Source organism: Pseudopipra pipra, chromosome W, assembly GCF_036250125.1.
Source record: "Pseudopipra pipra isolate bDixPip1 chromosome W, bDixPip1.hap1, whole genome shotgun sequence".
Lineage (NCBI taxonomy): Eukaryota > Metazoa > Chordata > Aves > Passeriformes > Pipridae > Pseudopipra > Pseudopipra pipra.
In genome coordinates this window covers 49,426,199-49,453,057 of record NC_087580.1, presented here as the reverse complement: position 1 = coordinate 49,453,057, position 26,859 = coordinate 49,426,199, and the positions used below count along the sequence as shown (strand labels likewise).

The 26,859-nt window shown below is 43.6% G+C and overlaps 1 protein-coding gene across 1 annotated transcript in view; it reads right to left on the bottom strand.

Moving 5' to 3' along the window:
* Positions 1-26,859, bottom strand: part of LOC135405087 (small conductance calcium-activated potassium channel protein 2-like) — a 241,834-nt gene that overhangs the window by 158,144 nt on the left and 56,831 nt on the right. Inside the window, 1 exon segment of the mRNA XM_064639802.1 lies at positions 14,331-14,472. Coding sequence (XP_064495872.1) covers positions 14,331-14,472 — 142 coding nt within the window.

Below are 26,859 nucleotides of genomic sequence, written 5' to 3'. Positions count from 1 at the left end.
TGGAGTCAGCCCATCTCTCCAGTCTATCCAGATCCCTCTGCAGAGCCCTCCTGCCTTCCGGCAGGTCGACACTCCCTCCCAACTTGGTGTCATCTGCAAATTTGCTGATGGTGGACTCGATCCCCTCATCTAAATCATCAATAACGATGTTAAAAAGGACTGGACCCAGCACTGACCCCTGGGGAACACCACTGGTGACCGGTCGCCAACTGGATGCAGCTCCATTCACCAGCACTCTCTGGGCCCGGCCCTCGAGCCAGTTCCTGACCCAGCACAGGGTGCCCCTGTCCAAGCCGTGGGCTGTCAGTTTTTCCAGGAGTATGCTATGGGAGACAGTGTCAAAGGCTTTGCTGAAGTCCAGATAGACCACATCCACAGCCTTTCCCTCATCCACCAGTTGGGTCACTTGATTGTAAAAGGAGATCAGGTTGGTCAAACAGGATCTGCCCCTCCTAAACCCATGTTGGCTGGGTCTGATCCCTTGTCCATCCTGTAGCTGCCGTGTGATTTCACACAAGATAATCTGCTCCATAACTCTGCCAGGCACCGAGGTCAGGCTGACAGGCCTGTAGTTACCCGGGTCAGCCTTGCAGCCTTTTTTATGGATTGGGGTGATATTTGCCAACTTCCAGTCATATGGGACCTCCCCAGTGAGCCAGGTTTGTTGGAAGATGATGGAGAGCGGCTTGGCAAGCTCTTCTGCCAGCTCCTTCATTACCCTAGGGTGGATCCCATCTGGTCCCATAGACTTGTGAGGATCCAGATGACTCAGTAAGTCACTAACTATTTCCTCCTGGAATACAAGGGGACTATTTGGTTTCCTATCTCTGTCTACCAGCTCCAGAGGCCAGTTGCCTTGAGGGCCACCTGTCCTACTGGTAAAAACTGAGGCAAAGTAGGTGTTAAGTACCTCAGCCTTCTCCTCATCTCTATTAACTATGTTTCCCTCCAAGTCCCTCAAAGAATGGAGGTTTTCTTTGCCCCTCCTTTTGTTATTAATGTATTTATAGAAGGACTTTTTGTTATCCCTAACAGAAGTGGCTAATTTAACTTCAAATTGCGCTTTTGTATCCCTGATTTTCTTTCTGCATGATCTAGCTGTCTTCCTGAATTCTTCGTAAGTAGCCAGTTCTTTCTTCCACAGTCTGTAAACTCTCTTTTTATCCCTGATTTCCTTCAGAATCTCCCTGTTTAACCAAGCTGGTTGTCTTCCCCGCCAGTTTGCCTTTCGGCACACCGGTACGGCCTGTTCCTGTGCACTCAAAACTTCCTGCTTGAAGCACATCCATCCCTCCTGGACCCCCTTGTTTTCAAGGGTTGTTTCCCAGGGTATGCTCTGGACTAGACTTCTGAATAGGTCAAAATCTGCCCTCTGGAAGTCCGGCGTAGAGGTTTTATTGTTGTTTCTCCTTGAATCTCTGAGTATTGAAAATTTTATTATTTCATGGTCACTATTTCCGAGGCGACCTTCAACCACTACATCTCCCATCAGCCCTTCTCTGTTTGTAAACAACAGGTCTAGCGGGGCCTTACCCCTGGTAGGTTCATTTACCAGTTGATGAAGGAAATTGTCCTCTATACGCTCCAGGAAATTCCTAGATTGCCTCTTCTCTGCAGTATTGAGCTCCCAGCAGATATCCGGCAGGTTAAAGTCACCCACGAGGACAAGGGCTGATGATTTCGAGACATCCGCCAGCTGCTTGAAGAATATTTCATCCCCTTCGTCATCCTGGTAGGGCGGTCTGTAACAGACACCTATGATGATGTCGACCTTGTTGGTCTTCCCCCTGATTCTGGTCCACAGGCACTCAACCTTATTGTTGCTGATCTCAAGTTCAACAGAGTCAAGAGACTCTCTAACATATAAAGCCACCCCTCCACCTCTCCTACCCTGCCTGTCCTTTCTGAAGAGCTTGTAGCCATCCATGGCAACACTCCAGTCATGCGAGTCATCCCACCACGTTTCTGTGATGGCGACTACATCATAGCCTTCCTGTTGCACAATGGCTTCCAGCTCCTCTTGTTTGTTGCCCATACTGCGTGCATTAGTGTACATGCACTTCAGGTGGGCTGTTGATTTAATTCTTAACTCAGGCTTTCGATCCTTAGGCTGATCACTGGAGAGCCCGGTTTCAACCCCTTCCCCCTTCAAACCTAGTTTAAAGCCCTCCTGATCAGCCTTGCTAACTTATGGGCTACAGTCCTCTTCTTCTTCCCAGAAGGATGAATCCCATCTGATTTTAAGAAACTAGGTACCATGGAGTTTGCCCCATGGTCAAAGAAACCAAAATTTTGACAGTGGCACCAAGTCAATTTGCGGAACTCAAAGCCGTCCAATTGGCCCTGGACATTGCCGAACGAGAAGGTTGGCCGAGACTCTACCTCTACACAGACTCGTGGATGATAACCAATGCCCTATGGGGATGGTTAGACCGATGGAAGAAAATGAACTGGAGGCGTGGAGGAAAACCCATCTGGGCTGCTGACTTGTGGCAGGACATTGCTGCAAGAGCAAAGAGTCTGAATGTGAGAGTCCACCATGTAGATGCCCATGTGTCCAAGAAGCGAGCTAGTGAAGAACATAATAACAACAGAGAAGCGGACCAAGCTGCACAGATAGGAGTGTCACAAGTAGACCTAGACTGGTAGCAGAAGGGAGAGTTGTTTCTGGCTCGATGGGTCCATGATGCTTCCAGTCATCAAGGCCGAGATGCCACCCACAGATGGGCACGAGACTGAGGGGTGGATTTAACCATGGATATAATTTCTGAAGTTATCCATGATTGTGAGACTTGTGCCGCTATTAAGCAGGCGAAAAGACTGAAGCCCCTGTGGTATGGTGGACGATGGGATAAGTATAAGTATGGAGAGGCATGGCAGGTTGATTATATCAAACTGCCACAGACTCGCCAAGGTAAGTGCTATGTACTTACCATGGTGGAAGCAACAACGGGATGGTTAGAGACTTTTTCAGTGCCCCACGCAACGGCCCGGAATACCATTCTGGGCCTTGAAAAGCAAGTCCTGTGGAGACACGGGACCCCAGAACGTATTGAGTCAGACAACGGGACTCATTTCAAAAATGAATTAGTCACCACTTGGGCGAGGGAACATGGTATCGAATGGGTGTACCACATTCCTTATCATGCACCAGCTGCTGGGAAGGTTGAGAGATATAACGGACTATTGAAGACCACTCTAAAGTCATTAGGTGAAGGAACTTATAAAAACTGGGACAAAAACTTAACCAAGGCTACCTGGCTAGTTAACACCAGGGGTTCTGTCAATCGAGCTGGCCCTGCACAGGCAGAATCCCTTCACATTGCTGATGGAGATAAAGTTCCAGCAATCCATTTGAGGGGAATGCTAGGGAAAGCTGTTTGGGTTACCCCTGCCTCAGGCCAAGACAAACCCATTCGTGGGATTGTCTTTGCTCAAGGGCCAGGACATACGTGGTGGGTAATGAGGAAGGATGGAGTCATCCAGTGTGTGCCTCAAGGAAATTTAGCCTTGGGGAAAAACTAATTGTATGTCCTAAGTTGTGTTTTTACAGGAAGCCAGTCACCAGATGAGAGAGAGAGAGACCTGAACTAAGCTGATGCTGGTATTCGGTGATGAGACAGTCCAGTGATGAAACAGCCATAAATCAGAACTGTAATTGTGACTGAGGAGACCAAAGATCTGGACTGAACTGAACTGACATCGGTATTGATTTTCCAATGACGAGACAACTGTGCCGAGAGACCAACAAGAACTATATATATATATGTATGTGTATATATATGCGCGGGATGTAGGCGAACGTGAGACATAGGTGTTGAGTAAAGAAATAGTATGGAATAAGGGGTGGAGAATGTGGTGGTTTCACTCTAGGTCTTCCTGGAGACCCGCTTGTAACCAGGAAGGAACTAGAAAAGTGATCACGGAAGTATTCCATGCTATTCCTTTACGTAACTTGAGGTATAAATAAAGCCAGCAGGAGGGATCTCGCTCTCTTCCTTTCCGGCGAGGTTCGAGAACGGTGGGTCCCTGTCTCGATCTGGCTTATCTGGAACCGAGGCCTACAGTGACTGCTGTTATCTACCACGTGTGAGGGGGGAGCCCTGGGCCGTGTCTAGCCATCCTGCCTGTTCGAAGGGAAGTGGTGAGATCTTTGCTAGTTTGCCTTCGGTTGGCTGGTTGACTTGCTCGGTCCTTGCCCCTTTTTGTCCTTCTCCCTTCTCTCTTCCCTTTTTGGGGAGCTGTTTGGGATTTCTGGAGTTGTGCTGTGTGGTATTCTCGTTTTGTGTATCTGTCTCATATGTAAAATATATATATATATATATACATTTTTGCTATAGCTTTGGCTGCTTGGTTTTTTTTCCTTTTCTCTTCCCTCTCTGGGAGGCGGGTCCTTGTTGTCGGGTTTCGGGGGCTTGGCGGGAAGCCAGCTCGAAACTTGCACACCGAGTTTCAGCCCAGTCACTCATACCAGCCAGCTCCCTGCGAGCAAGCACCTCAGGCAGCACTGGGGTGGATTTGGCCCCCACAACAACAGTGAAACTACATGGTTCTAACATGCAAGTAGTTCCAACAGGGGTCCAGAGTCCACCAGGAAATAACTGTAGTGTATTATTAATCGGTCGTTCATCAGCAACTCGTCTCGGTATTTTTGTACTTCTGGGAATCATCGACTATGATTATACGGGAGAGATTAAGATGATGATTTGGACTCCTATGCCTCCTTGCCGTATTGAAAAAGGTACCTTTATTGCTCAGTTAATTCTCATTCATGCCTACCCCCCTGGATCCAGTAATCAAATAAGAGGGGACCAAGGCTTTGGTTCAACGGGAAATAACTTAGTGCCCTTAGATGATTTTATCTCCTGGGCACAGCCTCTGTCTGCTCAACGCCCGACTTTAACCTGTCAATTGTTTAATATTGTGGAAAAGGGGACAGTACATATTAACGGATTAGCAGACAGCAGAGCCGATGTAACTGTAATTTCTTCCTGTGTGTGGCCCCCCCTTGGGCACTCATTGAGCCAGACAAAGCTGTGAGGGAGTTTGGAGGGGTAACAATACCAAAGCAGAGTCTGCACTCAATTTTAATTACCAGTCCTGAAGGTCGCTTGGCAACAGTTCATCCTTATGTTTTAAATATATCCCTTACCCTGTGAGGTCGAGATGCTTTGGGACAATGGGGAATCGGACTCAGCACAAATTTGTCCTAAAGGCCACTGAGCTGCAACTAGTCCCCACTCTAATTTGGCAAACAGAACAGCCTGTCTGGGTGGAACAGTGGCCTCTTCCAGAGGACAAGCTGCGACAACTTCAATTGCTTGTTAAGGAACAGCTCGATGCAGGGCATATATGCCCTACGACCAGTCCCTGGAATTCCCCCATTTTTGTGATTCAGAAAAAGAATGGCAGGTGGCTCTTACTGCATGATTTAAGATACATTAACAATATTATTGAACCCACAGGAGCCCTGCAACCAGGTCTCCCCTCTCCATCTATGTTACCCCAGAATTGGCCACTAGTTATCATCGATTTGAAAGACTGTTTTTTTACAATTCCTTTACATCCTAATGATGCAAAGCAATTTGCCTTTTCTGTGCCAACTTTAAATGCCAGCGAACCTTATGCTCGTTATCACTGGAAAATGTTGCCTCAAGGAATGAGAAACAGTCCAACCATATGTCAATTATATGTAGCCACAACATTATCGCCTGTACATCAACAGTATCCAGAAGCCTACATTTACCACTATATGGACAATATTTTGGTCTGTGCGGCTACAACAGAACTGACACAACTAGTGCTGAAAACCATAATCACAGCAGTCACTACCTATGGTCTAAAAATAGCACCAGAGAAAATCCAGCAAGATGCCCCTTGGCATTATTTAGGGTGGAAAATAACACAAACAGCAATTCAACCACAATATGTTTCCTTAAAAACATCCATACAAACCCTTAATGACCTGCAGAAATTACTGGGGGTTATCAGTTGGTTACGACCTGTGTTAGGCATTACTACAGATGAATTGCACTGGTTGTTTACCCTCTTAAAGGGATGCCCAGACTTAACTTCTCCTTGACAGTTAACACCAGAAGCAATGGCTTCCTTGCATGCTGTGGAACAAAAACTGAACTCTTGTCAAGGCAATCGTCGCCTTTTAGATGAACCAGCAGTTTTAGTTGTCCTAATGGGACCTGCTCAGCCTTTTGGACTTTTGGGTCAACTGTTTAAAGACAATTCTGATTTTTGCTTGTGGGAATGGGTCTTTCTAGCACATCAATTTCCAAAAACTGTAATGACTTGAGCAGAAATGATTTCACGAATTCTCCAGAAAGGATGGTTTCGATGTTGGGAACTTGCAGGGTGTGACCCACACACAATATACTTGCCTTTAACAACAGAAAACTTGAAATGACTAGAAAAAGCCAGTTTGGATTTTCAGACTGCCATAATCAATTATAATGGGCAACTGAGTATTCACTTACCTGCCTGTTCTTTTTTACAGCAACTAAACCACTTGCCCTTGAAGCTGAAATCGCATTGGTCCCCAATCCCCTTATCGGATGCTCAAACTGTGTTTACTGATGGCTCTGGATGCACTGGAAAAGCTGCAGTGGTATGGCAACAAGATGGTGTATGGCAAAATGATATACACTGTGTAGTCGGGTCACCACAACTTGTGGAATTACCTGCAGTTGTCCGTGCCCTAAAGCTGTTTCAGGGCTCTCTTAACATAGTTAAAGCCTCTCAATATGTGGTTGGCATTGTCCAGCGCATTGAACATTCCTATCTCAAAGAAATAAGTAACAAACCTCTGTTTGCATTATTTCAAAGGCTAATGTTTGTGGTTAACAACAGACAGACAGTCTCCATTTTTTATAGTGCATGTGCCTTCTCACACCGCATTGCCCGGACCAGTGACAGAGGGCAACTGGCATGCTGATGCGCTTGCAGGACCTGTAATAGTACCCCAATTGTTTGAACAAGCTAAATTGTCACACAACTTTTTCCACCAGAATGCGAAGGCTTTGAAAAAATAGTTCGGCCTTACATTCGACCAAGCCCAGTCTATCATTTCATCCTGCCCAGATTGTCAGCAAATCACCGCCTTAACTCTAGAAGGAGTTAATCCCTGAGGGCTAGAACCACTTCAAGTGTGGCAAACAGATGTTACACATGTACCATCTTTTGGCAGATTAAAATGGGTACATGTCTCTATTGACACCTTTTCTGGATTTTTAGTTGCCACAGCTCATTCTGGTGAAAGGAGTTGTGATGTTCAACACCATTTCCTTACAGCCTTTGCTCATAGGGGTGTTCCCAAACAGGTTAAAACTGATAATGGACCTTCCTATGTATCTGCCCGAACCCCTGAGTTCTTTGCCCAATGGGACATTGAGCATGTTACAGGAATCCCATGTTCTCCTACTGGACAAGCAGTAATCAAGCATGCACATCGTACACTCAAAGAAATGCTACAAAAACAGAAAAGGGAGAGTGCAGGGTTGACTCCTCAGGAGTGTTTAAATAAAGCATATGTACTTAATTTTTTAGACCATTTAGTTGGGGACTCTGCCCCAGCTCAATGCCACTTTATTCCAGCACACAACCTGACGGAAGGTAAAGCTGAAGTTTTGTTTAAAGACCTGAGCACAGGGCATTGGCAAGGTCCTCACCCATTGATAACCTGGGGAAAAGGTTATGCTTGTATTTCCACAGATCGAGGACCACAATGGGTACCTTCGCATTTTTTGCAGCCATATCTTGCGCCATCTTCCTAGTGACAGGAACACCTCCTGACTGGACCATCCCCAGCCAACAGAACATCTGGGTGACCCTCGCCAACACGACTGGAACTGACACGCTGTGCCTGTCTGTAACTACTCCATCAGATCCATTTCGCACGGTAGGCCTACCACTCTCCAAGAAACAATGGATGGCCTTCTTAAATACATATATACCTCATTGTTCTTACCATAACACTTACAATACACCCTTGACAGAATGTACAGATACATCAGGGCAAAGAGGGAAACAGCCAAAGGGAGAATACAAAGATTTCTTTCCTACCCTCCCCATAGAACCTCAAGAAATAGATCTAATGGGCAGCTTAACTGCCCCCTTTTGTTTTCATTTTTACCCTACTGATCCGCATTCAGAAAATCCACTGGCAGTTGATGTGTCTCCTCCAGGAGCTTATCAAAATGACAGCTTTGGTGTAAACTACCCAGCCCAACTACCATTAAATCTGAGCCACATCCGATTGGCTTGCCTGATGGATTATTTTTAATTTGTGAACAAAGAGTCTGGAGAGGCATCCCTGGTAAGGTAGAGGGTGGGCCTTGTACATTTGAAAGTTAACACCATTTAACCCCAGCAAATTACCCGCAGATAGACCCTTATGCAGCAGAAGCAAAAGATTTGTGGACCAATATGCTCTAGACTGTAATTTTAATGTCTACTTTTGGGGCCCAGCAAAGAGAGTTTTTACCAGCCTCATATCAGGCATAGGAACTGCACATGCCCTGACTTCCTTAGATAGACTTGGCCGTTGGCTTGCAAAAGAAGCTAATGCCACCAGCTCAGCTATTAGTGCCTTATTAACCGATGTAGACTCAGTAAGAAAAGCAACCTTGCAAAATAGAGCAGCTATTGATTTTTTGTTATTAGTTCATGCACATGGGTATAAAGAATTTGAAGGACTTTGTTGTATGAATCTCAGCGATAATTCAGAATCAATACAACAAAGTATTGATAAGTTGAAGAAACTTTCAACTCAGCTCAAAGAAAATAATGATCAAGGCTTAGATAGTTTGTTTAGTTGGTTCAATATTTTTAGTATAGGACCTTGGTTAAAGAAAGCATTTATAGTAATATAAATGGGCTTGTTTGTATTTCTTTGTATTATGCTCTGTATTCCCTGTTTACTATCCTGTATACAGCGTATGATTAATCGGAGTTTCGTGGAGGTTTCAAGCTTGCAGCTTGAAAACAAGAAAAGGGGAGTTGTTGGGGCAGATGACACTGCAGAGATAAGAAATTATCTTAGCCAGAAACCATGGAATTTAAACACAGACAAGGAAAACTTGTTTACATATACCACCTGATATTTTTATACTATCTTTTAATTGGGCAGACTTGCTGTCTCCATGAAAATCCTTTTACCACCTTGCCTACCCCATCTCCTGCTGTAATTGTGATAAAGAAATATCTGTTTATCTGTTTGAAGAGAAATATCTCCCCAGACCTTTAACCCCACCTATCGATGGAATGCATGTCCCCCTTTCCCAGAACCCTATATAAATCAAGAGTTGTGTCAAATAAAGTATTCAGTTTTGTATCCTCAAACTGGATCATGCAATCATTTAAACTGTCTTACCCCCCTGTGTCCAATAAAGAATGGGGGTTTTCCTTGACCCTCCTTTTGTTAGGAGTGTATTTATAAAAACACTTTTTATTATCCTTTACAGAAGTGGCCACATTAAGTTCTAACTGAGCTTTTGCCTCTCTAATTTTCCTTCTGCATGACCTAATGACATCTTTAAACACTTCCTGAGTTGCTTGCCCCTTTTTCCAAAGGTGATACATCCTCTTTTTTTCCCCCTGAGTTCCAGTGAAAGCTCCCTGCTCAACCAGGCCAGCTTTATTCCCCACTGGCTCATCTTTCAGCACAAATACAAATGATTCACAGTTTTATTTTTTCTTATTTTAACTTTTCTAATACATTACTTAGACTTCTTTTCTAGATTACTCTTAATGATTCTCAACTGCTAATTTTCTTTTAGTATCATCAGAATAATATACAAAGTTTTTTACATTTTCCACAAAAATTTAAAACATGCCACTTGAACCAGTGTCGCAAGACGGCAATAGCTTCAATTTTAATAGCCAGCACAACTTGATGCCATAAGCAGACTGCAAAAAGTCTACTTCCCTGGCAGAAGCACAATGTAGGGTTTAGCCTGAACAGTTCAATTTCCGTCCCACAGAAACCAATTCCTGAGTCAAAAGTGGGAAGAGAGCCAGGATATACCTGGACTCCCTCCCTTCTATGGGGTCAAGACACAAAAGAGAGTCCTTGGGACACCAGTTCTGCAAAGCCATTATTAACTTTTTAATGATCTGTGTAACCACTCTTGTAACCAGTCATTTATAGATGTTTCCCTGAACTTAAACGTGTATTTGTAAGTATTTCTATTTATTTTCCCTTCTATACTTTTTAACAGGGGCCTTATCAAAAAGCAAAAATTCAGTGGTATTGGGTATTAATCACAGTAATCTACTTGCTACTTTAGATGGTAGGGAATTAAATTTTTCCTCTTGAAATCACATCTTTTCCACAATAAATGTGAATTAGTTACTATAAAAGTTTTAGAAAAATAACTGTTTTTAAAGAATCCTATTTAAGAGCTATGAACTTTGATCTTGGAGTTTAGGCAGGAGGGTATATTCATTGATATGTTCACTGTTTCACACTTCATATATTTCAGATCCTTTACCAAAGAAAAAGTAGTAATTTCAACATCCAAATTTTTACATTGCTTCATAATTTTCTTCTCAAATATGTCAGCTTGCCAAAGCCATATTGCTGATGTCCTTTAAAATTTAATTATGGGTCAGATTTTCATTACTGTTTTAACTACTGTCAGACACCTAGTACCTGACTCCTTTTTTGTTAAGACTGTTTTCTGTCTCTGGAGGTATTTATCCCAAACTCCTCATGCAATCCTGACTATGTAAGTATTACCGAGTGTTTGGAGTCTTACCACTTCAAATGTAGCTGCAGAATTTTTAATCATAAAAAACAATCAAAGACATGAAGGTGAATATCATCTGTACCTTTTACAAACCTAATTTTCAAAGGGATCTTGTTTCAGTTGTGAAAAAGAAATGCTATGTATGTAATCAGTATATACTAACCCCTACTGTAGCTTTTCACTAAAGCAATGGAAACAGATGCTGTAAATAATTTTATACCTGATTTCAAATGGTACTGTCATAAGCAAAATGAAAAATACAGATTAGAATTTCACCTTCTGTGTGGTTCATTCATGAGCGCATAGAAAAAACTTCAGTAATCTGGAGACTGTTTCTGATATTTTATTTTTACCTTGTTTTCATCACAATAAAATCATACAGCCAACCCACAACCATTAAAATTTTAAGACCAGTTGAGATGCTGCTGTCATTTGCATCAATATAAATCCAATAGCAGTGTGAAACTCATGGATTATTGGTATCAATACTAACATTTTCATTGCACTTCTGCAGGGCTTGGAAATTCTGAGATTTCTGTTAAGTAATTTTTTTCATACTGAAAACGCCAAGAATGATGAACAATTTGTTTTGAATAAAAATTCAAGGTAAGTTAATCTAGAATTTAGCTGTTGTCAAGAGATCTGTTGTCAAGGATGTAGTCAGAGATGATAATGAGGAAGGATAATGATCTAATATCTGCATTTTGAAGCATTTGCTTCTTATTTCTGAACAATGTTTGGAAAGAAGGAAAGAATTATAACAGGGTTCTGCACATCCCTGTGGCAATCAATATATGCTGCATGTTCTCTTCTTTTTCTAATGAACTTATGACCACTTTTTATTCTATCTGGCATCAAAATCCAGCTCAGAATGAAGAACAAAGACAAATACCCCAGAAGACAGCAGATATGAGTTTAGTCAACAGCCTTTAGAAAAGCCTTCTGAGTAATCCCTGTGCTTTCCACCTGTATTTTCACCAGATTGTAAACTGTGTATTTAAAGATATATGCATTTGACACTACCAAAATTTACTGGAAGGCTTTCTCAATAAAGGTCAATGACCTGAAACCTGTCAGATGTTAAAAAATAAAAAAGAAGCATTTGGAAAAAAAGTCTTCAACATTACAAAAATGTTTTACTCTCTGAACATAAAGTACATACTTTTATAAACAACAGATTTACTAAAACATCTGCTCAAAAAGAGAAACTTCTTGCCACCATTTGTTTTCAGCCATAATCCCAATATGCCTCTTTTAATAGAAGGCAGATATTGAAGCTGCATTACTTTTATGATCAATGGATCTTACTGTCATATATATTATGTATGATGTCCATCCTGAACTTCTCACTCACAGGGAAATTTACACTGGAGCTTGATACAAATAAAAGTGGCAGGATCAGGAGGTTTTTTGCTTCTAATTTATTGTAAACATGCAGAAATTTCCATTACGATTTATTGCCCTACTCCCTATCTAACCGGGATAAAATACTACAACACAAAAAAATCGAATCATAGAATCATAGAATCATAGAATCATAGAATCGATGGGGTTGGAAAAGACCTCCGAGATCATCGAGTCCAACCCTTGGTCCAAATCCAGTCCATTTACTAGATCATGGCACTCAGTGCCACGTCCAATCTGCGTTTAAAAATCTCCAGGGATGGTGAATCCACCACCTCTCTGGGCAGCCCATTCCAATGCCTGATCACTCTCTCTGTAAAGAATTTTCTCCTGATATCCAACTTAAATTTCCCCTGGCGGAGCTTAAGCCCGTGCCCCCTTGTCCTGTTGCTGAGTGCCTGAGAGAAGAGACCAACCCCCACCTGGCTAGAACTTCCCTTCAGGTAGTTATAGACGGTGATGAGGTCACCTCTGAGCCTCCTCTTCTCCAGGCTAAACAACCCCAGCTGCCTCAGCCTCTCCCCATAGGACTTATGCTCCAGTCCCTTCACCAGCCTTGTTGCTCTTCTCTGGACCCGCTCCAGCACCTCAATATCCTTTCTGAACTGAGGGGCCCAGAACTGAACACAATACTCAAGGTGTGGCCTCACCAACGCAGAGTACAGGGGAAGGATCACTTCCCTGCTCCTGCTGGCCACACTATTTTTGATACAGGACAAGATCCCACTGGCCTTCTTGGCCACCTGGGCACACTGTTGGCTCATGTTGAGCTTCCTGTCAATTAGTACCCCCAGGTCCCTTTCTTCCTGGCTGCTCTCCAGCCACTCTGTGCCCAGCCTGTAGCGCTGCATGGGGTTGTTGTGGCCAAAGTGCAGGACCCGGCACTTGGCTTTATTGAACTTCATCCCATTGGAATCAGCCCATCTCTCAAGTCTATCCAGATTCCTCTGCAGAGCCCTCCTGCCTTCCAGCAGGTCGACACTCCCTCCCAATTTAGTGTCATCAGCAAATTTGCTGATGATACACTCAATCCCCTCATCTAAATCATCAATAAAGATGTTAAACAGGACTGGGCCCAACACTGATCCCTGGGGAACACCACTAGTGACCGGCCGCCAGCTGGATGCAGCTCCATTCACCAGCACTCTCTGGGTCCGACCCTCCAGCCAGCTCCTAATCCAGGAGAGGATACACTTGTCCAAGCCATGGGCTACCAGCTTTTCCAGGAGTATATTATGGGAGACAGTGTCAAAGGCCTTGCTGAAGTCCAGATAGACCACATCCACAGCCTTCCCCTCATCCACCAGGTGGGTCACCTGATCGTAAAAAGAGATCAGGTTGGTCAGACAGGACCTGCCCCTCCTAAACCCATGCTGGCTGGGTCTAATCCCTTGTCCATCCTGAAGGTGCTGTGTGATTGCACTCAGGATGATCTGTTCCATAACCCTGCCAGGCACTGAGGTCAGGCTGACAGACCTGTAGTTGCCAGGGTCCTGCTTGCAGCCTTTTTTGTGGATTGGGGTGACATTCGCCAACCTCCAATCATTTGGGACCTTCCCAGAGAGCCAGGACTGTTGGAAGATGATGGAGAGCGGTTTGAAATTAGATATGAAGTACTGAATATGTATGGTCTAACAATGAAATCAATCGTAACAGAAAACTCTTATAATGAAAAATGCACTGCATAAATCCACTTAAAGCAATTGACAACTATGGACCATACGTTATTAGACATAGGAAACAATGGAGGAAACTATGCACAAGCTAAACACTTTAGGAGACTAGCCACCATCACAATTCTACATCTGCAAGTAACTTCATTAAGAAGAAAATATCAGAGCTGTAGGTTTGTTATTAGAAGTGGTCCAATTACACATCTCGAAAGACAGTCAAGAAGATGTGATATACTAACATTGAATGAAAGACTATTGAGATTTTGAAGCTGAGAATGGCATCAGGGTGGAATTGTTTCTCTGTATTTTATTACGCAGCTCTTCATTCCACCTACAGAGGATGAAAGCCTTACATTCCATTACCATGGAATGAGACACCATGGAATGGTACAAGTAAAAGTTATCAAATAAATATTTCTGACTACCATGAGTTTGGACATTAATTTCAACAAACCTAATCTCATATTAGGTAAATAAATTCTGAAATACTCACCATGATTCCAGTGAGTAAACAGACCCCTTTCCCACAGTATGTATTAGGTACCATGTCACCATATCCAATGGATAGAAATGTTATTGAAATCAACCACATTGCTCCAAGGAAGTTGCTTGTAACATCCTGTTGATCATGGTACCTGAAAAGAAAAAGAAAATAATTTCTTTATAATGAAAAGTTCTGTTAGATTTTTGTGCTGTCAGAAAGAAATCTCACTAGCTGGTGTGTGGTGGATTGACCCTGGCTAACAGTCAAATACGCACCTGCTCACATCTCCCTGCTCAGCAAGCAGGGGACAAAAAAAGTTTGTGTAATGAGAAACAAAAATAAAACCTAAAAACTCACGTCCCACCCAATCCCCCATTTTCCAGGCTTAGCTTCACTCCTTTAATCGTGACTCCTCTACCTGTCCCAAGCATGGCAGAGCGGATGGGGGTTACAGTCAGTAGAGGCGCTGTTGGATCACTGGAGGAGCAGAGCCTGCAGTTGCTCAGTGTTGGCCAGCAGGGGGCACTTTTGGGCCCCGACTGTCACCACATGGGGCCCTGGTGTGCGGGAGAAGCCGAAAATGGAGATTTCCCCCCTCCACTGAGGGGGGGAAGGGGAAAAGAGAAAAAGAGGGCAGTTTCTTTCCGACAAAACTCATGATGTCTATGGCTGGCTTTGGTCCGCACTCCCCCCGTTCCTCGCCGAGCACAAACTCTCCGATGAAATTTGAGCAGGTCTGGCTGGCAACAGGGCAGACTGCAGGCAAGCCGAGGCCAGAGAACAGTCAGATGACCAGGTTGAGAGCAAAACGGCCTCAGAGCTTTTCCAGCACACACCTTGCCCCCATTAAGGTAAAAAGTGAAGTGCCACTTTCCAAGGAGAGGAGGGGAGAAAAACTCCTCATCCCCCCCCAGCCTTAGAGAGGGCTATCAGCCTGGAATGTAGTTCTGCCAGCCATCTCCTTTGTGTAGGTCAATCACCCAAGGCAGAAAACTGTCCTCCCCATTCAACATCCCTCCCCCACACTGCAGCAGGGGAAAGAAAATTCCAGTTTGCTTTTTAGAACAAGTAAACCCATGACAATCACTTGTCTCATCTATATGTAATTTCTATGGTAGTAGAAATTTGGTTAGTCCCTTTAAATCACTTGGCTCAACTATATGGAGTTTCTATGGTAAATTCTGTTGCAAATACTATCAGTCCTCTTTACATCTCTAAACCCCTGACATCGCTGTCCTCCCAGTGAATAGCTTGGGGGAAAAGGGGTTGCACAATAGGCTGGGAGGGAAAACAACTGGGCAGATGACCTGAACTAACCAAAGAGATATTCTATATCATATAATGTCATGTTCAACAATAAAAGGGAAAAGAATGGACTTTAGGTGGGTTATCCATCTTTTTCTCAGGAACTGGTTTGACATCAATCTACCCACATATGCATGATTGTTTTTGTATCACCTTTATTTTCTTCCCTCTTCACTTATTATTTGCCTGTTTTATCTTGGCCTCCAAGTTTTCTTGGTTTTATTCTTCCTTTCCTCTTCCCCCGTCCCACTGTGGGGGAGGAGTGAGCAAGCAACTGTGTGGTGCTTATATCTGTCTACCAGGGTTAACCCACAACAACACTTTCTGCCACTTCTTCCTTCTCACACTTTTCTCCATTCCAGGGGAATGCCTGATCTGTCATGGTTTCTTCCACAGGTTGCAGGGGAATATCTACTCTGGTGCCTGGAGCACCTTCTCTTTCTTTTTCCTCCTTCTCTGACCTGGGTGTTTGAACTGCTGCTTCTCACTCTCTTTTTCTCTTCTCCTCTGCCTGTGCAGTGTTTTCTGCCCTTTCTTAAATATGTTTTCATGCAGGCACCACCAACTTTGCTGATTGGCTCAGCTTTGGCCTGTGGTGGGTCCATTGCCAAGCCAGCCAGAACTGTTATTCCTATTCAAACAGCAGAAACCTCTTGTTTTTTAAGAGAATCATTTTTATGGGGGTACAAGTCCTGTTGATCCTCTGCAGTTCTATAAGACATCAGTCTACTATAGTTGCTCCAGTCTGAAGCATATACGAAAGTCAGAAATGGATGTGTGGACAAGCAGAGAGCAAAGTAGATCTCTGTCTTCTTGTATTAGACACCAGATTAGTTATTATTGGGTCAGAACCAACTTGTGGGGAGTGTGCATGTATGTGTGTGGAAGGAGAAGGGATGGGTCAAACCTCATGGAGGTGGGGTGGCATCATATTCTTCATGGCAGGCCCCTGGAACCCACATGGGGAAGCCCCGGAATAACTGTCAGTCACAAACAGCCCAGGAAAACTATAACACACCACACCTCCTGCAGCCCCTAACCCAGCTCAGATTGTCAGGGACAGTGAAGACACTGCCCCTCGCCCTGGCCAGGAACCCCAGAGCAGCTGTTGGGTCAGACACCCCACCTGGAGGGGTTGGCCATAGGGACCAGAGCAGATAAAGCCACAGGCATATGTTTGCCTCATGTCGCAGCCCTGACACTTTAACTTGTGAGAGGTGGTCTTCTACAAGGCTTCAGTGGTAGCTATCTCTCCCTCTTTCTCCTTCTCCCTTCTTGATTCCTCTGCCTCTCTTTCTTTGTTCCTTTCTTGATGCTTGGGGTGGTTAGGAGCTGGAGGGATTGGATTTTGATTTAAGTGTTGTGGATTTATTGGATCTTGACTTGAGCGTTGTGGATTAATAGTATATGCTGAGTCAGTATTGTGGTGGAACATTTTGTCTAGCTTTTGTGGTGTCCTTTTGAACTTTGGCCAAGTCCCCTTGTTTGCTCCCCTAAATTAATAAAGAAATTCCTTGGGAACAAGCCCGTGGCTTATTCTCTTGACGCTATCTCGAGGTATTAAAGAACTCTTTATCTATATATTAAAGTAAAACTCATAGCCAATCCCATGAGCCAGCTGGAGTTTTACATCTTGACCTAAATTTAAATCTGTAATCAGTAATCTAATAATGAACTGTCATGCTGAATTAAACAACCTAGGATTTTCCCTCTCCTTCACCATATTTAAGATAAATAGAACAGTATGCCACTGTACTTCTTGTCATCACAATTTCTTCACATTAAAAAATAAGAAAACCTCCCTTTTGCGTTAAAGTCAACTACTAAATGGAATTTCCTGATGTGCTATTTGTCGTCTTATTTTTACCATTCTACTGGAATGTGTTAATTTTTTCCTTTAAACAAGCTTAAATGAATAATCTAATCTTCACATTTTATATATATCAACTCAACTGTGAAGCCATAAAGACACCTTTTAGGTATGAAACTGGCTGTTACTACTCAGTCTGTGAGGAAAAAAGTCCTAGCACTAATGTAGATGGAATTTTGCTTTGTAGACACAGAGTAACTCTGCAACAGAGACTACCTGGCTGCTACTGCAGCCTCAAGGTTGAAATAACCCCTGCAGCTGCTGTGTAGCCTCAGGTTAGTTATGATGCCAATTTATGCCCCAAAACAAGGCGCGGAGAAACTGCTCAGAGACAGAATTTCAGTCTATAAGCAGGAGGTATTTATTTCACGGCCGGGGAGCAGCCAGGTCGCCCTGGACAAACTGCTCCAACTCGAGAAACACACAATCCAACTTTTATACACTTTTTGCTAAGCAATTACATCATATATTATGAATATTCATTACATTGCAACATCTACTTTTAATATTCATAACAGGTGGAGTTGAGGCGGAGTTAGAGGCGTGGTCCTTAATTTGGGGAGAACTTCGGTGGGAGTTCCGGTCTTCCTTCATCATGAACCTCATGTCCTTTTCATCATCATCCTCCTAAACTTTTGAACCTTCCCTAATTTGGGTAGCTTCCTTATGAATTTGGCAGAGAGTTTCGGTATTTGGCACCAATACCTAATTTCTTGGCATGTCCCTCTCTTTATCTCTTTGGTTTCCTCTCCATATGTCTCTTTTTGTGTGTACTAGCATTTTCTGTTCATGTTTATGTTCTCCTGTGTCAGAGTGACCTGTACCTCAGTGAATTTATTGTCTCCGCTTTCCTAATGCTGAATTCTATGTGCCTTGCTAAAGCTTGCTTCTACATTTTGTGCTTAACTCTTTATATTGCTTAAATTCGCTTTTCAGGTGTTACCTGGCTTCAGTTATCTGTGCTGTTTCTTCCTCAAGGGTATTATTTTAACCAGTCCCCAAATCACTGTCTCACAGTAGGTCACAGAGTGCCACTAGGTAATTAGCTCATAAATCCATGGGAAACCTCTTTTCCATCTGTAGTGGTTTAACCCCAGCCAGCAACTAAGCACCACACAGTCACTTGCTCACTCCTCCACCAGCAGGACTGGGGAGAGAATTGAAAGAGTTGTTACCTTAAGATCGGGAGCCAAAAAAACTCCAGGCAAATTTAATATAGAGATAAGATATAGAGCAGGTCTTTAATGAAGTCCTTCTGGCGCAAGGAGTACAAATGGAGCAAGCAACCTGTGTCCAGGGGTTCCACAATTTATGGTCTGATCCGAGAACCACCTGCCGCAGATCTGACCCCCAGCACGCCTCCCCGGAAATCGAGTCAGAGGTCCTAAGACCCCTTTCTTCCTCATCTTCCTCTTCTTCACAGTACGTACTGTCTTTGGAGCTTCTCCAAGGTTCCAGGCTTGAAGGTTGCTCTGACTATGATGGTATCTTGTTCAGGCCTGGGGTGCAAATGTTCTTAAACAGAATGAAGGTCTGTCTTGAAAGGGAGCCTAAACAAACTTAAAGAATTTAGAAAATTCGATATGAAATGGGGGATAGGGTTTGTCATGGGTTTAACCTGTAGCTGGGTTTTGGAGCAGAGGGGGGCTATAGGGTGGCTTCTGTTGGAAGCTGCTAGAAGCTTTCACTGTCCTATGAGAAGCCAATGGTAGTCAGTTCCAGGAGGGATTTCCTGTTGCTGGCTAAGACTGAGCCAATGGAATGCGCTTCTGTGATAACATATTTAAGATGCAGAGGAAGAGAAGGTTGTTGCGCAGAAGAAATTCCAGTCCGGGAGAAAAAGCAGTCACCAAAACTCGGTGCAGCTGGAGGCAGGGGGAAAAGGGGGGGGCCTTATCCCCCCTCCACCAGAAGCAGGGCAAAGACTTAGAGCTGAAGCCCCTGCAGCCCATAAAGAACCATTGAAGTGCAGGAAAATACATGAAGGAGGCTGTGACCCCTGTGGGAGGCCCAAAATGGAGCAAAGTCCTACTGGAGACCTGTGGCCCATGAAAAGGGAAGCCCACGCCAGAGCAGTTGCTTTCCGGGTAGGACTCTGTGGTTCCCCCTTGGGAGATCCACGTCGGTACAGCTCAATCCATGGAGGACTGCACCTCCTTGGGGAAGTCGTCCATGGGGCCACAGATTGAAATGAACTGTTGCCCGAGAAGTGGATGGACTCACGCTGGAGAGGTTTATCAAGGACTGTCTCCTGTGGGAGGGACCCCACGGAAGCAGGGGAAGGACTCAGTTGTAGAGACCCCCCTTGTAGCCCGTGGTGAAGACCATAGTAACACAGGTGTCTCCCTGTAAACTATGGAGGACCTTCAGAACGCAAAGAACCGATTGTAAAAAGCTGCTGCTCCCGAGGGATGGACTCAAACAACAACAAAACCCCCTTTCCCCGTCCCCCTGCACCACTGGGGGAAGGAGGGAAGACCTGAAAAGAAGGAGGGGTGGGGGGAAGGGGAAGGTGTTTTAAGACTGTTTTATTTCTCACTCTTTAGCTCTTATTCTGTTAGTAATAAATTTAAGTTTTATCCTCACTCTGAGTTTGTTTTGCCTGCTAACACTGCCTTCTCTCAATCCTTATCTCTATTCATTAAATTCCTTTGCTGTTTTTTTTCTTCCTCTCTCCTCTCTCCAGCCACGGAGGGGAGGAGGGAGAGTAGTGGAGTGGTTTTAATAGACCCCTGCCATCTGGCCAGGGTCAAACCATGATAGGTTTGGTGAGTGTTTAACTACTATTCTAAAGTGTGACAGACTATACAGCTATATTAAAAATCTATATTTACTACACAGCTACTTTAAAATCTACAAAAAGCTAAAAATCCTAAAAATTCAAAGGCATCAGAGTAAAAGTGAAAAAAACCTTCTTGGGCTGAGATAAAGAGAGTTTAATAAGTAAAGCAAAAGCTGTGCACACAAATAAAGCAAAACAAGGCATTCATTCACTGTTTCCCATGGGCAGGCAGGTGTTCAGCCATCTCCAGGAGAGCAGGGCCCCATCACGCGTAATGGTTACTTGGGAAGACAAATGCCATAACTCCAAATGTCCCATCCTTCCTCCTTCGTCCCCTTGAAGAATTCAGGTCACCTAATTGAAGAGGTCAAATTGAGGAAGACGTCCATGGCGACCACCAGAGGGATGAAGGCTTGAGCAGAAGACCCCCAAAGAAGAAGACTCCGCCCAGAGACTCACCTGCTTATTAATATGTATGATAAATGATGTAACCATGTGTCTAAAGTATATAAAATGGCTTAGTTTTGCACTTGCAAATCGAGCAAGTTTGTCCAGCGCGAGCTGGTTTGCTTCCAATGTTCAATAAACAAATACCTTGCTGCTTAAAGATAAAAAAAGTCTCTGAGCAGTTTCTCGGAACGATTTTTTGGATTCATTTGGCGACCGCGACAGGACACCTTCTCCACCCGGCTGTGGAATCCCTCGGAGGATGGGATCCCCTTGGGCGCCCTCGGGTAAGTCTTTTTACCAGAAGGGGCTCCCTTCTTCAGTGGCTTCTTGCGGGGGCTGGACAAGAACACTGCCTATTGATAAAAGGTATTTGTATCTGGTTTCTGGTTTTGTCTATTCTGGTTCTGGTTATTCTGGTTCTGGATTCCGATAAGTAGAAGGTGGGACACCGTCCCTCGCAGGGATACAGGAAAGGATGCTCTCCCAGGGGAATATCCCCTCTGGTCTGGTCTGGTTTTGTTTGTATTTGGCCAAATATTGTTTACTTTGAGGGAAACAAGGTTGTCTTGTTTATTTTCGAAAAAGTTATTGTGTACCTGATATACCCGGCTTACCTTGAAACATCCAGGAGCACATAGTTAAAGGTATTATCATGCTAAGAGTTGCTATATGAGAGGTAGTGCTGAAGAGGTAACTATAAGCACATCACTTTATCCAAAGACCTAGAATTAAGATTTGTCCGTTTTGCAACTGTTAGTTATATGTACAAGCCTTGTGTAACAGATGTAAGGTTTGCCTCCCCGAGAGACAAGGCTGGGTCAGAACCAATGTGCATATTGCAGAAAAGAGGGACACTGGAAGAAGAATGCCCTGAATTAACAGGTGGAAATACAGCCATAGGAGGGGCTGTTGTTGCTTACAGAGTACTGAGTGAAGGGGGGGGGTAGCAGGCCAGTGCCTAGGGGACCTGCTGGTAAAAATTAAGCTAGAGGAAGAAAAAAAAGAATTAGATTTTCTAATTGATACCAAGGCTACATTTTCTGTTTTGAATCAAGAATTACTACCTAAAAGTGATAAATATGTTTAAGTTGTGGGTGCCACTGACCAATCAGAAAAGCTTTCTTTTGAAACTTCTTAAGTTCAAAATTGGAAAACAAATGGGAGTGCATCAGTTTTTGTATTTACCAAATTTATCCAAACTCTTATTGGGCAGAGACCTACTAGAAAATCTGGGAGCTGTAATAGAATTCAAAGAAGGTAAAACTGAATTTAAGGTAAAGGAAGAACAATTAATAGCAACTCTGAGTTTAGCAATGAGCTATGTGGAGCCAAGTCAGGATAATTCAAATGTCAGTCAAATTTTAGATCAGGTATACCCAGGAGTTTGGGCTGTTGAAACACCAGGAAAGTCGAAAAGGGCAGCTCCCATTGAAATAGAATTATGACCAGGAGCAAACCCAGTAATTAGGAAGCAATATGCACTGAGGCTGGAAGATAGAAGAGGAATTGAGCCAATAATAGAAACCTTTTTAAAATTAGGGCTTTTGTAGAGTGTGAATCAGATTTCAACACCCCAATTTTACTGGTCAAGAAGCCAAATGGAACACATAGGTTGGCTCAGGATTTAAGAGCAATAAATAAAATAGTTAAAACATACATGCAGCTGTTGCAAACCTATATACCCTATTAACAATATTAAAAGAAAATCTAATTTGGTTCACAGTATTAGACTTAAGAGATGCCTTTTTTTCTGCCTTCCCTTAACACAGGAAAGTCAAAGGATATTTGCCTTCAAGTGGGAAAATCCCACCACAGGAAGTAAAACACAGCTCATTTGGACAGTGTTACCTTAAGGGTTCGAAAATATTCCCACAATTTTTGGGAATCAATTAGCTAAAGAATTGGAACAATGGCAGTCACCACCGGGAAAGGGTGTACTTTTATAATATGTGAATGATCTATTGATCGTTACTGAAAAACAAGAAGAATGTGTCCAATGGACAGTAAACCTCTTAAACTTTTTGGATTTAAATGGTTATCGAGTCTTTCAACAGAAAACTCAGCTGGTCCAGGAGAAAGTCATGTACCTGGGATATGAAGTATCAAGAGGACAATGATCTCTGGGGACAACGAGAAAGGAAGCCATTTGCCAGACACGGAAACCACAGATGGTGAGAAACCTTCAAGCCTTTCTAGGAATGACAGGTTGGTGTTGTTTATAGATATATCAGTATGGGCTAATTGCAAAGACTTTATATGACCTGATGAAAATAACTAAGGGCAACCTAGTCTGGACCCCCGAAGCAAGTGGAGCCTTCAAACAACTGAGAACTCATAAGGACTCCAGCATTGGGATTGCCTGATGTAACAAAGCCCTTTTGGTTGTTCTGGCATGAATGGCAAGGAATGGCTCTCGGGGTCCTGGCTCAGCAACTAGGACCATAAAAAGAGTAGTAGCCTACTTCTCCAAGCAATTGGACAAGGTAAGCAAAGGATGGCCCACCTGCCTAAGGGCAGTAGCAACAATGATCATAAATATAGAAGAAGCCAGGAAATTTACAATGGGACAGAAAATGACTGTGTTAGTATCCCACACAGCATCTACGGTACTGGAAGAGAAAGGAAATCATTGGCTGTCACCCTCCCAATTTCTGAAATATCGGGTAATCCTGGCTGAATCAGATGACATAACCATTCAGGTGACTAATGTTGTTAACCCAGCTTCATTCCTAGAAGGAAGAATCTCAGTTGCACCTGTCGTGCATGACTGCCTGGAAACCATTGAAGCAGTGCACTCCAGCTGCCTGGACCTTAAAGAAGAACCACCCCTGGATGCAGAAGACCAGTTTACCGATGGTAGCAGTTTCATAAGACAAGGTGTGAAGATGGTTGGGTATGCTGCAACCACCACTACTGAGGTAATCAAATCAAATCCTTTGCCTGCAGGAACCTCAGTCCAGAAAGCAGAACTGATGGCTCTCATTCGAGCTTTAGGATTGGCAGAAGGAAAACAAATTAACACCTGGACTGACTCCAAATATGCCTTTGGCATAGTTCACGCTCATGGAGCAATTTGGAAAGAAAGGGGACTTTTAACTCTTCAAGGAAAAGTTGTGAAATATGCTGAAGGAACTCTACAATTACTAGAAGCTGTACAACTCCCCAGGGTACGTCTCCAGGATGGTCTACTCTGGCCTCAAATCGGGAGGCCTGGAGACACACCATCTATAATGCAGCTGTCTCCTTTGAGAACGCACGCAGGATCACCCTCGAGAAGAAAAGGCAACACAGAAAGAACCGTGTCTTGCAGAATATACCATCTAAGGAGTCTTTCTGCTGTGCCTTTTGCAATTGGATATGTCTGTCACGTATTGGCCTCATAAGCCACCAGCGTGCCTGCAACAAATGTGGATAGAGCCTTCCCAAATCTTCGTTCGCGAAGCCTAGCCATGAAAATGAAATGAACAACTCCCCTCTCAGGTGGCAATTATGCACTGCCAAGGACACCTGAAAGGTAACACTGTCCTGGAAATAAGAAACAGAAAAGCTGATGCAGAAGCTGAATTAACTGGTGCAAGAAGTAAAGAACTACCAGTAGCAGTTTTAGTGCTAGAAGAACTAGACACATACAGTCCTCCAAGGAACGAGGGTACTGAATAATTGGCAAAATCCTGGTACCCCATATGATACAAGTGTTTTAATGGGAAAAATTGGAGAATGAACTCGAGTTGGATGTAAAGCGTATAAATCACCCTCACAGATTAGATGGTCACGCAAAATTGACATTACTGTACGGGACTCTGTGAAAGTATTTCTTACCTACCCGTATGACTATGGAAATGTAATTAGTGGACATGCATGTGATTCTGATCAGTGCTGGCACACCTTCATTCTAGATAAATCAGCTTCTGTGATGTATCAATGGACATTCAGGGAAGGAAATATAACCAGGAGATTTATAATTAATGCTTCATCAAGTATTCCAGCTACCAAATCGCCTACCACCCCATTGACTAAGACCACCACCAGTTCTACAACTCCTTCTTTAACCTGTGAGAGTGTCCACAATTTAACTTTTGCTGGACCTTACGTAATTAGACAATCAAATGAGCAGAAGCTGTTGTTAGATCCCACATATTCACTTCAAGTAAACATATCAAGCATACAAAAAGATTGTCAGCCCTATATTCAACAAAGTCTTAAAGGCTGGCATGCATGAATGATGGCCAGATCCCCTCGTACCAGAATCCAAAGAGATATAACCGGATTGTTTGGCACAGGATTCGGTGTACTAAACACCATAGATCAAGAAGTGTTAGTGAATAAACTAAGTGCTTCTGATCTGAGAAAGCTTAAAGTCCCTTTAAGGTCATCTTTGCTCACTTTGGCTCTTTGCTCACTTTGACAGAAACACAATCATTGGCAGTCAGATTGTTGACATTAGTAGCCAACCACACTATGGAAGATTTTACCAAGATTGTCGACTATGCTGACAGCATCAATAAAAGGTTTGCACTTGCGATCACTCACTATCAGTGCAGCCAAAGAAAAGACCATCTTTCCTATCTTGACATTAGGAGCCATACACCAAAACATAATTATCAGACCCATAGGTCCATGTTTTTTGCAAGTTACGATCACACCAAGAAAAAGTCAGTACTGAGGCATGTATTCCTAAAGGACAATTAGGATATATCTGTGAAAATACTGTAGTAGAAAATGAAGATTTATGCTTAGATACTGAAGATAGTGTGTGTACCTTTGAAATGCTTCCCCATATTCAAACCCAATCACAAGTCTATTACACAGGAAATGGATGCGCATGTGTTAGAATCTTTTGTGTTAATTTTACCATAGATATTCGTCATGAAGTAGTGAGTAGTACTAATTTTTTGTTTTACTGAAATAATAGGCTGTGATTTTAACTATACAGTTTCAATAACTACTGAGCAATTATTTGAAAACTATTATTTGTTGCATCACAATGTACATAAATTACAAATGGGGTAGACATAAGTCTTTCCAAAAGATGCGTGAACACTCGGATGTAGGAGGCATATCCAAGGCATGGGGGACGTGCCGGGGCAGAGAAGCCCAAAGGAGCATGCGTCTAAATGGATAACCCTATTGGTTAAGAAAGTCACATGATATCAGGGTATAAAGTGAAGCGCCGAATTTGAAATAAACCTCTTTGTTTCACCACCTCACGAGGAGTGTGTATTTTCCTTATTATATAAGGACACGTGCCCCTACATATGACGCACCCGAACTTGGGACTTTGAACCTATATTAGGTCAGTTTAGCATATTGTGAATCAGGCAAAAAACTCGGTAATTCCGGTATCATCTCAATTGTTTCCAGACGGGAATTTTCACCGAAAAAAACATTGACGTCAGTAAATCATTGTCTTAGTGGCACCTGAGAAACGGAAAGTTAAGATATTGAGCTCAAAAATATTAGGGAAAGTGCACAGGAAAAAAGAAGAAAGAAGAAAGAAGAAAAGAAAATGGAGAAATGGAACAGTGGGTAGCGAAGAGAGGAGCCGAGGACCACGCAGGCAGAAGCGGGCAATGAGACAGCGAAGCTGAGAACCTCCTCCTCTTTTCGCCGCCGGACTGGCACTAGGACCCCACACCGCCGATCCCGCCCACGCCAAGGAACAGCCATGCCCCGCGCTGAGGAACCGAGCCGCCCATGCCGCCGCCGCCAACTCCGAGCCGCCCGCAGCTGCCCATGCCAAGGAGCAGCCCTGCACCCCCCCGTCACGCCCAGAGCCGCCAGCTGCACTGAGGGACCCCCCGCCACCGCAACCAAGCCCTGGGGACCAGCGCCAGACCTTGCACACACACCGAGAGAAAAAAAAAACAACAGCAAGCAGCCGATTCAAAACTGAAAGTAAAAACAGGCAGACAAAAGGACTCCCAGCCATGTGCGCCAGCGGCTGCCCAGAGTTAAGGTAACATAAGACGCTTTGTTTCCATAGAGACCTCATGAAACATTGAAACATTAACTCTACACATTCTGAACCAAAACATGAACACAGGCAATTGCCAAGCTTGCAACATAGAATCAGTTCACTCCGTGATAAAGTCTGCCCTGCACAAGTCACTGGGAGGGAACAAGCCTGAAAT